The sequence below is a fragment of the Pectinophora gossypiella genome, unplaced genomic scaffold (assembly GCF_024362695.1).
Source record: "Pectinophora gossypiella unplaced genomic scaffold, ilPecGoss1.1 Pgos_33, whole genome shotgun sequence".
Taxonomy (NCBI): domain Eukaryota; kingdom Metazoa; phylum Arthropoda; class Insecta; order Lepidoptera; family Gelechiidae; genus Pectinophora; species Pectinophora gossypiella.
Window position 1 is genome coordinate 162,110 of NW_026063243.1, and position 16,917 is coordinate 179,026.

The following is a 16,917-nucleotide window of genomic DNA, read 5'->3' on the forward strand; positions in this document are numbered from 1 at the left end:
TCTATCAATTTTGTAAATAATTATTTTGTTAAAATTGGAAGTGACTTAGCAAACCAAATAACTATACCACCTGTGCCTAACATGTTAACTCAAAAATATATACATCCACAGCAAAGGCAACTTACCTCCTTTGTCTTATTAGACACTGATCCAGAAGAGGTTGAGGCGACTTTAATGAATTTAAAGAGCTCAAGTGCTTCTGGCCATGACGCAATTCCCACTAGTTTTTTAAAACTTGCTAAAAATTATCTAGTACCAGTTGTTACACATCTCATTAACCTTTGTTTTGATAAAGGTATTTTCCCTAATCCACTTAAAAAAGCTATTGTGACACCTGTGTACAAGAGTGGGGATGAAGGCGTTGTTGGCAATTATAGACCAATCTCAGTATTGACTGCTTTTTCTAAAATTATAGAAAAGATCTTAAATAAAAGACTCGTTAACTATTTTGATAAATACAACCTCATATCTCAATCTCAATTTGGTTTCACAAAAGGTAAGTCTACAGAAGATGCTGTTATAGCTCTAAGTTCTTCGATTGCGGAACAGCTTGATAAAGGAAACAAATGTCTCACAGTATTTTTAGATTTAAAGAAGGCGTTCGACACTGTCTCCATCCCCATTCTTGTACAAAAACTTGAACATATGGGCATAAGAGGTTTACCACTCGCTCTTTTTAAAGATTATCTCTCAGAGCGGAAGCAATGTGTTAAAGCTGGGACGTATACAAGTTGCTACTGTGACATTGAGTTTGGAGTACCCCAAGGCAGTGTTCTTGGGCCTACTCTTTTCCTTGTTTACATGAATGACCTGCTCAACATACAAATAAACAATGCTAAACTATTCTCATACGCTGATGACACAGCTATTGTCTTTACAGGCAAAACTTGGCAATCACTTCGAGAAGATACACATCGTGGACTTAGTTTGGTTGACCTTTGGCTAAAAATTAATTTACTTACCTTAAATACACAAAAGACTAAATACATATGTCATACTATAAATAAAACTACGCAACCTTCATCAGATTTTAAAGTACAAATACATGATTACAACTGTAACAAATCTGACGATAGGTGTTCCTGCCCAACTATTAACAAAACTAATTCTGTTAAATATCTTGGCATTCACTTGGACCAACATCTGTTGTGGTATATTCACTTAGAACTGATTAGTGGTAGGCTCAGGAAGTTTATTTGTATCTTCAAAAAGCTACGACATCTGGCATCAAAACCCTTACTTAACTCTATTTATACAGCCCTAGTTCAGTCAATTATTATTTACTGCATCCCTGTATGGGGTGGTGCCTTGAAAACGAAATTCGCAGTAGCAGAAAGATCTCAAAGGGCTCTTCTTAAAGTTATGTATTTTAAGCCCCGGTTATACTCCACTGATCTATTGTACCTTGAATGTGATATATTAACAATTAGGAAACTTTATGTTCTATATACAGTTCTCAAAAGACATCAATCTGTTAAACCAGATCCCTCATATCTATTGAAAAGAATAAAAAGCAAAGTTATACAGGCTGCTAGGGTGAAAACTAGTTTTGCGAGACGACAATATGATAGACAATCTGCACACTTATATAACCAACTCAATGAAAAACTAGAAATCTACTTCTTATCTAAATTCGAATGTAGAAAAAAGATTACTGCATGGCTCAAATTATTAGATTATAAGGAAATAGAAAAGCTTTTCGAATACTTGGTATAACACTTATCCCTAATTAGTATTAATGTAGAGGACCTAATTAGTGTCCTTGACACATACATACACACACAAACACACATACACACACACACACACACACACACACACACACACACACACACACACACACACACGTTTGTTTTCATATTTATTTTTCTTTATTGTTTACTTATAATACGATGTAGGTATACTTCAGGCTTTTGGTACCAACAAGTACTTATGGATATGGAGGAGCGTGACCTTCTGACACAGGTGTTTCACACTTACTAGGAGGTCACAACTGCAAATATTATTATGTACCATCTCTGTTAAAGAAATAAATATTTTTGATTTTTTTTTTGATCTTCATATAATTGTTTCATAAAAGTAATAAATGTCGGCGAGGATCTTCTGTGGCATGCAAATAAACTAGTGGCCCGTGCAGAATTAATAAATGTGTATGAATGTGAAAATTCTACAATTTTACAAATTGACGAACAAACTGAATGCCGATATAAAGCAAAGCGATTTAAATGTCGGCGATCTCGATGAGGAACACTTAGATAAATTACTAGGGTTGTTAAACCGTTTTAGGTCTTGTTTTTCGAGAGGTACTAACGATTTAGGCTGTACTGATTTGATAAGTATGCAAATCAAAACTAATAACGATGAGCCGGTGTTTCGTAAACCGTATAGATTATCTCACAAAGAGAATGAGATTGTAAACGCAAAGGTTCAGGAGTTGATAGACGCCGGAATCGTCAGGGAGTCTGTGTCAGACTATTCGAGTCCTGTGGTCCTAGTAAAAAAGAAGAACGGAGACTATAGGTTATGCGTGGACTATCGTGCTTTAAACTCACGCACAGTTAAAGACAGATTTCCCTTGCCAAATATTGAAGACCAACTTACTCGTTTGTCTGGTAAAGCATATTTTACTGCTTTAGATCTGGCACAGGGTTACATGCAAGTTCCCATAGATAAAGAGTCAGTTCATAAGACTGCTTTCGTTACTCCATGCGGCCAGTACGAATTCCTAAAAATGCCGTTTGGCTTGGCAAATGCACCCGCAGTGTTTTCTCGATTGATTAAAATGGCACTACATGGTATTGGTAACGAAATTGCTTTGTATTTGGATGACGTCATGCTGCCGAGCGTGACAGTAGAAGAGGGTCTAAATCTATTGGAACGCGTTTTACAATCATTAAAGAATGCGAACCTAAAACTTAACCTACAAAAATGCTCATTTCTAAAATCCAGCGTTAGTTATTTAGGTCACGAAATTACTGAAGGCACCATACAACCGGGACAGGCTAAAGTGGCTTGTGTAAGCGAGTACAAAAGACCAAGTAACGTGCACGAAATACGACAATTTATCGGCTTAACGTCGTATTTTAGAAAATTTATCCGCAGCTTTGCTGAAATTGCTAGACCCTTAACAGAACTGACTAAAAAGGGTGTCGAATGGTATTGGGGATCAGAGCAGGAAGAAGCATTCCAAACATTGAAGCGAAAACTAACCGAACGACCGGTATTAGGTATCTATGATAGGAACGCTAACACAGAACTTCATACCGACGCAAGTAGTAAAGGGTTAGGCGGAATACTACTTCAACATCAACATGACGGTACTCTTAAACCTATTGCATATTTTAGCAGAGTCACTAGCAAAGAGGAACGGTTTTATCACAGTTATGAACTCGAAACGCTAGCGGTGGTAGAATCCTTGAAGCGGTTTCGGGTTTACTTGACCGGGTTACCAGTTAAAGTTGTCACCGATTGTAATGCGTTGCGCACTACCCTTGAAAAAAAGGATCTGATTCCTCGTATTGCCAGATGGTGGTTGACTATTCAAGACTTCGATATTTTTATAGAATATCGTCCGGGAGATCACATGAAGCACGTAGATGCACTCAGTAGGAACCCCATCGTGGCTGAAGTGCAAATAATTGAGGAGTCAGACTGGTTGTTGACCCTGCAAATGCAAGACGAAACCCTTCAAAATATTATAACACAGTTGCGTGGTGGAACCGACAACCCTGATATTACGTCAAACTATGTAATAAAAGAAGGTAGTTTGTACAGAAAAACACTCTTAGGAGATCGATTCGTTATTCCTAAACTTGCTAAGTATGGATTAATGCAAAGGTATTGTAGTATATGCAGTAAAACGACACGTCTGGTTCTCAATACGTTTATTGCGAGACTAATTAAGCACACATCTACCGACATTATACGCACACATATATCACAATACTCTCTTCTTAAAATAAAAAGTATGTACATCAGTAAGCATCTTATTTCTAAGTAAACAATCTTCAGCGACAAGTTCGATTAATCACCAAGTTACCCTACCTCTTCCTCTACATAAATGCAAAAAATACATAATAAGTAAGCAATACTAATATCTTTAAGTAATATTACCAAGGCAACTCATATCTGAATGTAAGTACACCAATATTAACACGTACAATAAAACATTTGTATCACTGTTATTATTTATTTATATTTTATTTGGAATAAGTAGTGTCACAAGGCTGTTTCTAAATTCTAAAACTTATACCTAGGTGGCTTAATCAGTCTACAATTTCTAATAGGCCTTGGTTGGGACGGTTCGACGATTGGAGTGGGCGATCTGGGACTACTTGGACTCGTTGGAGTATTAGGTGTCTGCACCGGAGTGCCATAGTGTTCTGCAGCAGCGGGTGAATTAATCCTACCGTTAGGTGATATAGCTTCACGCAACGGTGTCTTCGGAGACGTGGCTCCCACCATCGGAACATCATCCACCCTTGGTAATTGCAAAGCTGGGGGTTTTGATGGGTAAACTAACGTACTTGAACGCCGCCTTAACTGATCTATGTGTTTATGGGACTCTCTACCTAATTGATCTGTCACTCGATAATCAGTTGTGCTAGTCCGCTGTGTAACTCGCCCCGGCAGCCAACGAGATTCGCCCTGGTATTGGCGTAGCCAAACATCATCTCCCAGGTGCAATTCTCGCTGAATGCCATGGTTCCCTGACTGTTTCTGTTGAACCTTCCTCACCCTATCCTCACAGTCCGGTCGCATTACATCCAATTTAGTCCTTAACTGCCGACCTAACATTAGCGACGCTGGACTCTCCCCTGTAGTACAATGGGGCGTGTTTCGGTAATGCAGTAAGAACGTATCTATGGATAAATTAATGTTCTCATTAAGACGTATAGCTTTTCTAATTACCTTTTTAACAGTGCGTACCGCGTTTTCTGCAGCTCCATTTGAGGCTGGGTGATAAGGGGCAGAAAATAAATGCTCTATTCCTTGCCTGGTTAAGAAGGACGTAAATTCCTTACTTGTAAACGGTGGCCCATTATCCGAAACTATTTGTCTTGGCAAACCCCATCGCGCACTAACTTCACTCAACTTATCAATCGTACTAACCGCTGAAGTACTATTAACCGGGAATACTTCTATCCACTTTGTCCGGGCGTCTATCATTATTAAGTACAATTTACCGTTCAGAGGACCTAAAAAGTCAAGATGGACCCTGGCCCAGGGGCGCTTGGGCCACGGCCACGGGCTGGGCGAGTGGCGTGCCGGCGCGTCCGCCTCCGCCGCGCATGCTGTGCAACCGCGACACACGGCTTCTACCGCCTCGTCAATACCCGGCCACCACACATAACTTCTAGCAAAAGCCTTAGTCTTCACTATGCCCATATGTCCTTCGTGCAGTTCTTTTAGCACTGTTGCCCTACAACTTTCCGGTATCACTATACGGTGGCCCCACATGACACAGCCTAATTCTTCGTAAAGTTCGTTTCTTCTATTAACATACGGTTGCAAATTCTTTATTTCAATTGTTGATGGCCAATCGTGCCTAATATAATTCAAAATACGACTTAAAATTGGATCCCGCTGTGTACACGACTTAATATCGTTATGGTTTAATAACAATTCATTCTGCGCAAAATGCAAAAATGTCTGCTCGGGTAATACGTGTCGATCAGCTGACCGGCCGCGGCCGGCCGCCGCCGCCGCCGCAGTTCCGTTTACTTGCACTGGCAGCCGTGATAACCCGTCTGTTCCGTTATCTTTACTACGAACGTATTCTATATCGTAAGTATATGCTGACAGCTTAACTGCCCATCGCTGCAATCTACTCGCGGCCATTGATGGAATACCTTGTTTAGGTCCAAATATTGTCACGAGTGGTTTGTGATCCGTTCTTAAGATGAACCGCCTACCGTATATAAACTGGTGAAATTTCTCTAAACAAAATATAATAGCCAGCGCTTCTTTATCAATTTGTGAGTAATTCCTTTCCGCGTCATTAAGCGTGCGAGATACGTAAGCCACCGGCCGTTCGTCCCCCTCCCGCGAGCCGCTCCCTACGGGCTGACTCAGAACGCCGCCTATACCTCTTGCGCTTGCGTCACAGGTCAATAGTAACGGTTTGTTTTGATCATAATGCATCAAAACCTCGGTACTAGTTAAAATGCATTTAATTCGTTTAAACGCATTTTCACAATCCTTACTCCATGTCCACTCCACGCCTTTGCGCAATAAATCATACAACGGATACAGAATATTACTTAAATTTCTTACAAATTTTGCATAAAAGTTAACTAACCCCAAAAATGATCTCAATTCTGTAACTGACTGTGGTCGTGGTATATCAATGATTGCTTCTATTTTACTTGAATCCACTTTGATGCCTTCTTTAGATATATGATGTACCCTAAATATCGTACTTCGGGAACAAAGAAGTAACATTTGTTTTTCTTTAATTTTATTCCTTGGTTATGCAACCTTTGTAAAACCTTTTCTAATACCAATATGTGTGTTTTTTCATCTACCGTCCCTATTATTATATCATCTAAAAATACTTCGACTTGTGGTATATCGCCTAATAAAGTGGACATAATACGTTGAAAAATTCCCGGGCTCGAGGAAAGGCCATACACTAACCGGTTATAGCGGAATAATCCCCGATGTGTATTAATAACTGTAAACTTTTTCGAGTCGTCTAATTCTATCTGATTATATGCCTGCGACAGATCAATCTTTGAGAAAACTTGAGCTCCGTTTAAATTCACTAAAAGGTCGTCTATTTTCGGCAAGGGAAATCTATCAACCAGTAAGGCCGGGTTCAACGTCACTTTATAATCCGCGCATAACCTCAAACCCCCGTCAGCTTTACGTACCGGTACCAAGGGCGTAGCCCACTCCGAGGTGTCCACCGGCTCGATGACCTTGTCCCGGAGCATCTGGTCGAGTTCCGCGTCCACCCTCTCCTTGAGGGCGTAAGGCAAAGGTCGCGCGCGACAAAATACAGGCTCCGCTCCGTCCCGCACTCGCAATGTCGCTTTTCCGCCCGTGAACCGCCCCAAACCGCCATTAAATAGATCCTTATACCTGCCGAACAATTCCAACAATATATTATTATCCTGTCCAACACATTTATTGTGAAACAGGGGTATCTGTATGCCAAGTTCCGTTAGCCACTGTCTTCCTAGTAATGTAGTCGTTGCTCCTTTAATTACAAACAATTCTAAATGCTTCACGGTATTATGATATTTAACTTCTGGTTTTATAACCCCTAAGGGTACAATATTGCTACCATCATAAAATTTTAGCACCAGATTAAAAGGTTCAATCTGCCTATGTTTGAAATATTTATTATAGGTTTCTACACCAATACAAGAAACTGCCGACCCTGTATCAATCTCCATAGGAATTCTATTATTATCTATGTACATTGCAATGCTTACCGGTTTGTAACCGTTTAAACTCAAATGGTTTAGCTCTTCATCGACCTCAAACTCGTTTTCGTCGTGTGTGGTGTCGTGTGAGTCCAGGGCCGCTTCCACATGGTGCACCCCTCGTTGCTGGCCGCTCCAGCTGGAGGTGGGCGGCCGCGCGCCCTTTTCTGGGCACACCCGCCTTAGATGCCCGATGCGCCCACATTTACTGCATGCAAAATTCTTGTATCGGCATTCCTGATTGGTATGGTTATCTTTACCGCACGTCTTACACGTCATCCTGGTAAAATTTTCTTTTGTTCCTGCACCCGGAAATCTTTTTCCGCCACGCGGCCGAAATGGCACCGTTCTGACGGAATGCACCGATCCCGCTGCAGCGTTGGCTACCCCCCCGCCTAAACCGGCGTCCATCTCGCTCGCACCCGTACGTACCACCATCGCTGCATCTCTCTCCGCCGATTCCAACGATAATGCCAAACTGACCGCTTTTGCATATGTTAACTGCGACTCGGCAAAAAGCCTTTGTTTTATTAACTCACTATTAAGACAACACGTAAACTGATCTCGTAAATTATCTTCCAATGTTGTACCGAATTCACAAAACTTAGCCAATTTTTTTAGTTCCGTGACGTACTGTGCTATACTTTCGCCTTCTCTTTGTCTTCTATGCCGAAATTTATGCCTCTCAGCCATGAATGAGGGTTTTGGCTCCAAGTGTTCGCTCATCAGTTTCGTTACGACGTCCAAAGTCAACTCCGACGGCTTCTTGGGGCTTGATAAATTACTTAGCAAATCGTAGGCCTCTTCACCCATAACCGCAATTAATGTTGGTAATTGCATATCCGCCGCGATTTTATTTACTTTGAAATACATCTCCAGACGTTCCATATACGATGTCCAGTTCCCTGACGACACACAAAAAGTTTCAATTTTTCCCACCGACATAATTGCACGCGTTACGAATCCTCGTCAGCCAGTTGTAGTATATGCAGTAAAACGACACGTCTGGTTCTCAATACGTTTATTGCGAGACTAATTAAGCACACATCTACCGACATTATACGCACACATATATCACAGGTATCATGACCAAATAGGTCATCCCGGTTTCGATAAGTGTGAGAAAGCCATCAAGGCTCAGTTCTGGTTCAAGGGCATGACACGATTTATTAGAAAATATACGAGTTCGTGTTTGCAGTGCGCGTACGGTAAAGGTAATTTTGGCAGGGTTGAAGGCGAACTACACCCAATCGAAAAACCAGCTGTACCTATGCACACGCTGCACACCGACCATTTAGGCCCATTTGTTAAGACACGGCGTGGTAATTCTTACCTGCTTGTAATTATAGATTCATTTACGAAATTCGTTTTCGCGAAGCCTGCAAAGAACGCAAGCTCAATTGAGACTATCAGGCTTTTCAAAGAAGTTGTTGATCAATTTGGAAATCCTCAAAAGGTGATAACCGATCGTGGCAAGGCTTTCACAAGCCGATATTTTAAACAATTTGCTCAAGAAAGACAATTTGAACACGTATTAAATGCCATAGCTAGCCCACGGTCTAACGGCCAGGTAGAACGAGTCAACCGCACTCTAATTAATGGGCTTAATACAACGTCTGAAAGTGAGTGTACGTGGGACCTCAAAGTACCAGACGTTGTATGGGGCATTAATAATACGACTAATTCCACGACAGGTTATACACCATTCAGTCTTATGTTTGGTCACGATAACTCACGGCTTCCGGGCTATCCATCTCCGGCAGCTATGGATGCCCCTTCTCAGCGACAACAATTAGATTCGCGTAGGACAACTGCAAAAATACGAATAGACCGAAATATGACTGAGATGAAAAGCAGGTTTGATCGGATACATAAACGTTGTAAGAAATACTCTGTTGGTCAGCTTGTTCTCTGGAAGGGTGGTTCTGCGAGAGACCCTCGGGCTAAAGTTACATGGAAACTTGATGGTATATACACAGGACCATACCGAGTGGTCAAAGCTGAACACTGTTTAGAGGGACGCTCTCGTCACCGCACCCGATACATGCCGGAGTCCCACAAGGCTCCGTCCTCTCCCCTTTACTATTTTCATTGTATACTAGTGACATTCCCAAATCCCCTAATACCGAATTAGCTTTATTTGCGGATGATACAGCCATCTATTCTTCGTGCCGTGGTCGAGTTATGATGACCGGAATCCTCCAACGCGCGGCCAATGCCTTGGGCAAGTGGTTTCGCAAATGGAGAATCGAGGTAAACCCGGAGAAAAGTGCAGCGGTGTACTTTTCAAAGGGCTATTATAACACGCCACGGTCACGCCGTCAACTTAAAATCATTAAGATGTTTGGCAAGCCGATCCCTTGGGAGGAGCAAGTCAAATATCTCGGCGTAGTCTTAGATAGACGTCTTACTTTCAAGGCCCATATCAAACGTGTGCGCGATCGCGCCGCGTTTGTAATGGGCCGTCTTCACTGTCTTCTTAACAAGCGAAGTAAATTGTCCCTTAGGAATAAGGTGAAAATCTACACGACTTGCATCCGTCCGATCATGACCTATGCAGGGGTAGTTTTCGCTCATGCGAGTCCCTCTCAAATCCACCGTCTACAGGTAATACAAAATCGTTTCATGCGAAAAGCCACGGGAGCTCCGTGGTTCCTTCGCAATGAAAATCTGCACATTGACCTAGGTCTGCCAACCATTGCCCAGTGGCTCAAATTAGCTTCCAAACGTTTTTTCGATTCTGCTCCGCACCACCCAAATCCCCTGGTAGTTGCGGCTTCCGAATACATCCCGCTTAGGGACGGTACTGAAAAGTATCGGCGTCCGAAGGACGTAATATACGATCCCGACGACCCGATTACTCTAGCCATAGAGGCAGCCAATCAGCTCGCGACACCAAACACTTCAGGACCCCGATACCGACCCCGCCGGCGTGGTCGACGATTTCCCTCATTCAGCGCTTATCGCTATCGACCCACTAGGGTCGATTAATTCTTTCAAATATTTTTCCTCTCAGACGACGCCCTGAGCCGAGGTTCGCGCCCAACTGGGCACCCTCAGGCCTGTTGTCTTAAACGTTGTACCGGGTGAGAGCCTTCAGCGCTCCCCATTTGTCCGGCCAAGTAGTTAATGCCATCTGCGGCAAATCTACAATAAGTCACGTCAAAAAAAAAAAAAAAAAGAACACTGTTTAGACCGATATACAATATCTAGCATAAAGGGCATGAAAGGATACAAACGATTCCATGCGATAGTTAGAAGCGAAGTGCTTCGACCATATAAAACTACTTTGACTGATGATAGTAGCTCCGGCAGTGACCGCGAAGTAGACAGGGATGACCTTATAGACCTTTTAGAAAGTTAAAATTGTAGGTTTAAGTACACCAGTTTTAAACTTTGTGTTCTCTTCAAAAAGGAAAAAAACAAACTCGTACAACACATTCGTGGATGTAGGTATCTAATATATGTAAATAATTAATCGTCTTCAAACTATCTAGTATTAGGTTTCGATTTCCGATTATGCGATTATAGTAAAGTAGTTAACTATTTCATTTGACATGAGAATACTTAAATATTTCATTTCGTTAAGTTTATAAACAAGTTCTATTTATATAAAGTATTGTTATGGATTATGTCTTAGATAATATTAATGTCCAAGGTAAAATTATTAACACTTATTATAATCAAATTGTGTATATATCAAATTGCGTCTTAATTATTTTGTCTAAACTAAAAAACGTACATAGCTAAACAAATAATTGGATCTGTGTTTTCTATAACTATCTACGTGTAAATACGTGTATAATAACAATGAGGAAATAAAGAAAATGTTTCCTACAAACGAACACTCAGAAGTACTACACTATATATATTTATTTATATAATAATAATAATTATAAAAACGAATTGACAAAATATTAGCTGTGTGAACATTGTAACGGTGTGATATGATTTTACACTGCCTACAAAATAGATACCTATTGAATTGGTGCATACTGTGTGAGCTACACTATGTGTCATAATTATTATTATTGAGTTGCAAACTTGTAGGTGTTACAAACAATAACTGTGTGACAACAATCTAACTACGTGAGTTACAGGCCAGATATTTTTAATACTGTGTGATGCAAATACTGTGTGATGCAAATACTGTGTGATGCAAATACTGTGTGATGCAAATACTGTGTGATGCAAATACTGTGTGATGCAAATACTGTGTGACATATCTGCTGTGTGATAAATTAATACTTGACTGTGTGAACTGTGTGATGGAATGCCAAAATTGGTAGCTGAACTGTGTGATAAACATAAAGAAAGTCACTGTGTGAAGAGTTTAACATTTCCTGTGTGAACTTAATACACAATACACAATGTCACGTCGTAGTATTGGAGCGCACAAAGTCACCCACAAGGAATCACATAAGAATATAGGTCAGGCAGGGTGGGTACAAATGAAACAAATACTGTGCTGTCTTTTCTTATTTCAGAACACGACGGCTGCCAAAATGTCCACCAACAACGCGGGCTACTCGACAGTCCCTGAGCGCCGCGGTGGGCCGCGCCCGTTGCAGGATGGCCGAGTGTTAGCGGCATCGTCATCTACCGCCACTTATCTTTGATTTTCCATAGTTATTACATTTAAATTCAATCTAATTAAGTATAAATTAATGTATGAATACTATTTAGTTACTTAGTTATTTTATATTTCAGTTGTTTATTTGATTTTCTAATATGCGAATTGTATTGATGGGTAATTTATTTCTTTTGCTCTGGTAACACTTAAATTGGGTTATATCAAGTTTATAAAAGGCATGACATTTGGTTATTCGCGCTCATTCTGTTTTTGTTCTACCAACGATATAAACTGCAAGTTCGTGACAACTTCGTATTTTATTTCGACTACACTTGGAATCCCTTCAACAGTTGTTTAATAATTTAAAAAAATCTTGTTCAAAAGTAGACTGTGCTTTCTGGCGAAGTTGGGTGTTGAGATCTATGTATTTTTTTAAAAAGTTACTTTGATTAAATGTTATAGCTCTATGAATCTTTTTCAACACCAAGCCATGTTCTAAGCATTTTTTTAGATGTACGTAATGAATAACATAATTGTACTTATCATACAAATTAGGTATTAATTTTTTCGATTTTCCTCTGGGTGAAATAATTTTTTCAAGACAAAATGGAAAATCATTATGTTCATCATGTAAATGTGAAGGGTACGATAAGTCCACCTCAAGAATAAAACCATTTTCAGAGTCATCCATAATATTTAAAATATTCGACTCTAAAGTTTTTAATTCAGAATCGTTCACAAATCTGAAGTTTGAATGTGGTAATGTTTGGCACATACTGTATCCATATAAATTGTTACAGTCAAAGTAAACAATATATGAACTTGGGTGAGATGGATCAAATGTTTCCAGATATTTATGATTTGCTTTAACATGTCGTTTAGAACACATGCAAACGCCACCGCGTATACCTTGCTGTATCATACGGTAAATTTCTAAATCAGTTACAAGTTCTAAACGAACGCCTGTTTTAAGGAGCATTGCATCAAATGATAGACTCGGAGCCGTAAGATAGAATGCAGGATCGAGTTGGTAATATTGTTTACATGTAAGTCGAAAATTTTCATAGATATCTGTCAACAAAAGTACATCTGTTATCAAGTACAAATCAGTATATTCACCCATATTGGTTAATGAAAATTTTAACCACACTGATTGAGCGTGCTCATAATCCTCATCTGAGATCGGTTCATTGGTAAGAGAATTGTAAAAACAGTCTTTGGGAGGCAAACACTTTTCTTTATATCGTTCCCAGTTACACATATAATCGTAAGGGTATACGCCCTTTCGAGTAAGCAAATTAAAGTGTTTTTCATCGGGATAGTATGATTTTAAGTATCTAAATTCATCGTTTTTTAAAGTCAGGGTTAGTTTTTCTAAGCTAGTTCCCAAAAACTTAAAGGAATCTACAAATCGTATCTGAAAGCTATCGGTATCGGATATAGACACAAATTTCGTGAAAGAAATATAATTTTCTTTGGTTTTAGGTATGACCTTGATGGGTCCAGGAACTTTAGCAAGCTCCTTAATAAAAAGATGACAGTCATAACCTGAAAGATTATGAAAGAAAACAGGTAAGAATTTGGGCACTTGAAAGTTCAAATTACATTGACTGTGAGCCGCACTGCGGTATTTACCAGTTATGTGACAATGGTCTCTAACTTTATCCATAACCAATAAACGCTCGCATATGTGACAAGTTTCGGCATTTTCAAAGTTTAACGCATCACTTTCTGTAAAAACCATAGGTACACTATTACTTAATACTGCGCTTATCCTTTTTGCATCGTTGCAAATTGAATCAACAAATTTGTCAACACAATCTTGTCCTCGGTACGATGTAATGTGATTATATCGTTCATCTACAGTACAAACAAGATGATAAGCAAAAGCTACGGGCACGTGCTGCTGATGAGTCACTGTGCTTGACTTGATAGGATCATTTTCACAAGTCTCGTAGGGTACGAGCATTGACTCAAAATCTGCATAAACAACAAAAGGAACATTTTGTTTTCTGTTATAATTTTTGAACTCTATAAATGACCCTTTTGGGGGTAATTTAGTAGCTATGTCGTGGCCAGATCATAGAATTGACCATTTCATGAAATGATCGACCATTTCATGAAATGGTCGTATTTCATGAAATGGCCAACTTCAACTGACCATATCGTTTAAACGTCAGCGTTTAATGATATTTCCATCCACGTTTGGCCATATCATTAATGTAGGGTGTCCATGATAAGTGGTGTAATAAAAACGCGAAATAAGGTAGGAAATAATGTATTACTCTAGTACAAAGTACAAAAATGTTTAAAATTCAAATAAAAATTAAAAAGTCATTTTCGATTAACGGAGTGTTGATGTAGTTGACATATACGCCGTAACTGCATCTCGCTTTGAAGTCGTCGTCATATTTTTTGACACTATTTCATGCCATTGGTCATCATTCAGTATACTTTTCGTGTGTAAGATAAACATACTGGCGGCGTAGGGGTGGCCCAAGGGCCACCCCCGCCGCACCCTAACCTACTGTTATGCCTTGTAAAAATTATAAAAAAAGGATTATGATAATTTAAATTATGACAAAAACATTTATGCGTTTTAATAGAATCCTGTTTCAAGTAGTTAATGCCATCTGCGGCAAATCTACAATAAGTCACGTCAAAAAAAAGAAACTTTACGGATATAGTCTATATTTTTCTTTTTTTAAATTAATATCTCTTCATTCGCAGTTTTAATTATATCATATTTTGAAATCCGATAATAGTCCATTGATTTACGTAGCGTTGTCACTCGACCTTCATTATTTGCCATATAACCTAAAAATAAAAATAAAGTTGCTGTCTACTGTTAATACGAGTTTTTCTTTTCACCTTAGCGTCAAAACATTGCTTCACTGCACTTTTATCTTGTATTTGCTCATTATTATTCGTATTATTCGCGTTCACAAAAGAATAATTATTGTCCGCCGCCATTATGCAAAACAAAAACAAAGCGACACCAGCGCCACTACCGGTGGATAATGTTACTATTTTACGATATGATCGCTAACGTTTGGCCATATCATGAAGTAATCATGCATTTAGTTGGTCATATCGTTAAACGTTTTGTGTTCATTGATCTGGCCAAACCACATCATGATGTGGCCAACGAATGTTGTTCTATTTCATGAAATATGACCATTTCATGAAATGATCGATCATTTCATGAAATGATCAATTCTATGATATGGCCACGATAGCTACACCTCCACAACTATGAGAACTTAACTGATCGGTCGAGTTGAAAAATAACAAACAATGTTCGCAAAAATACAATTTACCATGATGTTTAGAAATTTGACTTCTAACTAGTCGCGGTAAATCCTTGATTAAACAGTAATGTGACATATTACCTTTCTGTAGGTACAGTAGATGAATTACTTTTTTATTTAATGGTTCAGATTTGTAAAGAGGGCCGATAACTGTATTATTATCTTTTAAACCGTAAACAAAAATACATATTTGAGGGTTGTTAATTTCAAATTTAGCTATGTCTGAAAAAGTAACTGGAAACGATATATCCTCTACATTTAAAACGTCTTTGAAATTAGGATATGACGATACTCTATCAGGATGAGATTTAACTGGGTATAAAGCAGCTGTAATTTGGAGAGCAACATACAGCACCGTATATCAGCAGCCTGGCTCAGGTGGCGTGAAGTTACTGGCGTTACCTGTGATAGCCGAATGCCTGTAAAGCTGAAGGGGCTTATCTATAAGTCAGTAATAAGACCTGTCTTAACCTATGGAAGCGAGACGTGGGCCGTAACGAAAAAACATGTCCAGTCCATCCAAGTTGCAGAGATGAAGATGTTACGTTGGATGTGCGGCGTGACGAGGCTCGACAAGATTCGCAACGAGTATGTGCGCGGTAGCCTCGGTGTACGTGACGTGGCTGACAAACTGCAGGAAAACCGGCTGCGTTGGTATGGGCATGTTAAAAGAAGACCGCCTGAGTACATTGGCAACGTGGCACTCGACTTCAATATTACTGGTCAGCGACGTAGAGGAAGACCTAAGCTGAGATGGTTGAGTGTCGTGGAGAAAGACATGGAGAGTTGCGGGTTATCCGAAGACGATGTCCAGGATAGGGCAAAGTGGAGGAAGAACAGTAGGAAAGCGGACCCCGGCGCAAGACGGCGGGATTCACGCTAGGAAGAAGAAGAAGAAGAAGAAGACAAAGCAGCTGTAACTGACCACAAAAAGCAAAAACTGTCTTCGTTTTTTATGTTTACACACGCTTTTCTGGCTTTGATTGGTGCAGGCAAATCAATGTGACCTGACCCTCTTAATGGTTGATATTTATTAATATTCAATTCTAAATGGGAATTATGTAAGAAGGTCCAACCACTATCACGTTCTTGAAATTCACATTTTTTTCTCATCAAACTAATTTTCACTTTGTTCATTAAACTATCAAAGTCATAATTTTTATAGAGAGTATAATTTTTAGTTCCAAAAGACTTTATTTCCTGAGAATCATTTTTTACTAAAAGAAAAACAGCAAAATGTTCAAAATTGAGTTTTATACAGTCATTTTCCTTGAGAGACAAATCAATTAATGTTTTGATTTTATTTTTTATATCATCAAGAAACCGATCTAAAGAATTATGACCATCCAAATCTGGTGATAATATTCTGTATGAAGCTATTCGCTTGCGAAATGCGGACTCAATTAATTCAATCCCGTCGCTAAAAGGAGAAATATTTTTATTTTTATGGTTAGTGCTTCGTAAATGCCCCACCCAATGAACACGATCTACAGAGACTTTACAAACTGTACAAAACACCATTTTTGATAAGTATACTTTAAATATACAAAGAAAATGCCTCGCCTTTCATACGCTAACGACATAAAATTGCAATATACAG

The 16,917-nt window shown here is 39.4% G+C and overlaps 2 protein-coding genes across 2 annotated transcripts; one reads left to right on the forward strand and one right to left on the reverse strand.

The window, feature by feature from the left end:
- Nucleotides 1-6,403: 6,403 nt before the first annotated feature.
- LOC126380985 (DNA-binding protein HEXBP-like) lies at nucleotides 6,404-7,843 on the reverse strand. The gene is made up of 2 exons (XM_050030561.1): nucleotides 7,443-7,843; nucleotides 6,404-7,086 (listed from the first exon to the last, which is right to left on the reverse strand). The coding sequence occupies exons 1-2, from the start codon at nucleotides 7,710-7,712 to the stop codon at nucleotides 7,081-7,083; spliced, it is 276 nt and encodes a 91-aa protein (XP_049886518.1). The 5' UTR covers nucleotides 7,713-7,843; the 3' UTR covers nucleotides 6,404-7,080.
- Nucleotides 7,844-15,655: 7,812 nt separating this feature from the next.
- On the forward strand, nucleotides 15,656-16,216 carry LOC126380982 (uncharacterized). Its single transcript, XM_050030557.1, has one exon. The coding sequence runs from the start codon at nucleotides 15,733-15,735 to the stop codon at nucleotides 16,198-16,200; it is 468 nt and encodes a 155-aa protein (XP_049886514.1). The 5' UTR covers nucleotides 15,656-15,732; the 3' UTR covers nucleotides 16,201-16,216.
- The last annotated feature ends 701 nt before the right edge of the window (nucleotides 16,217-16,917 follow it).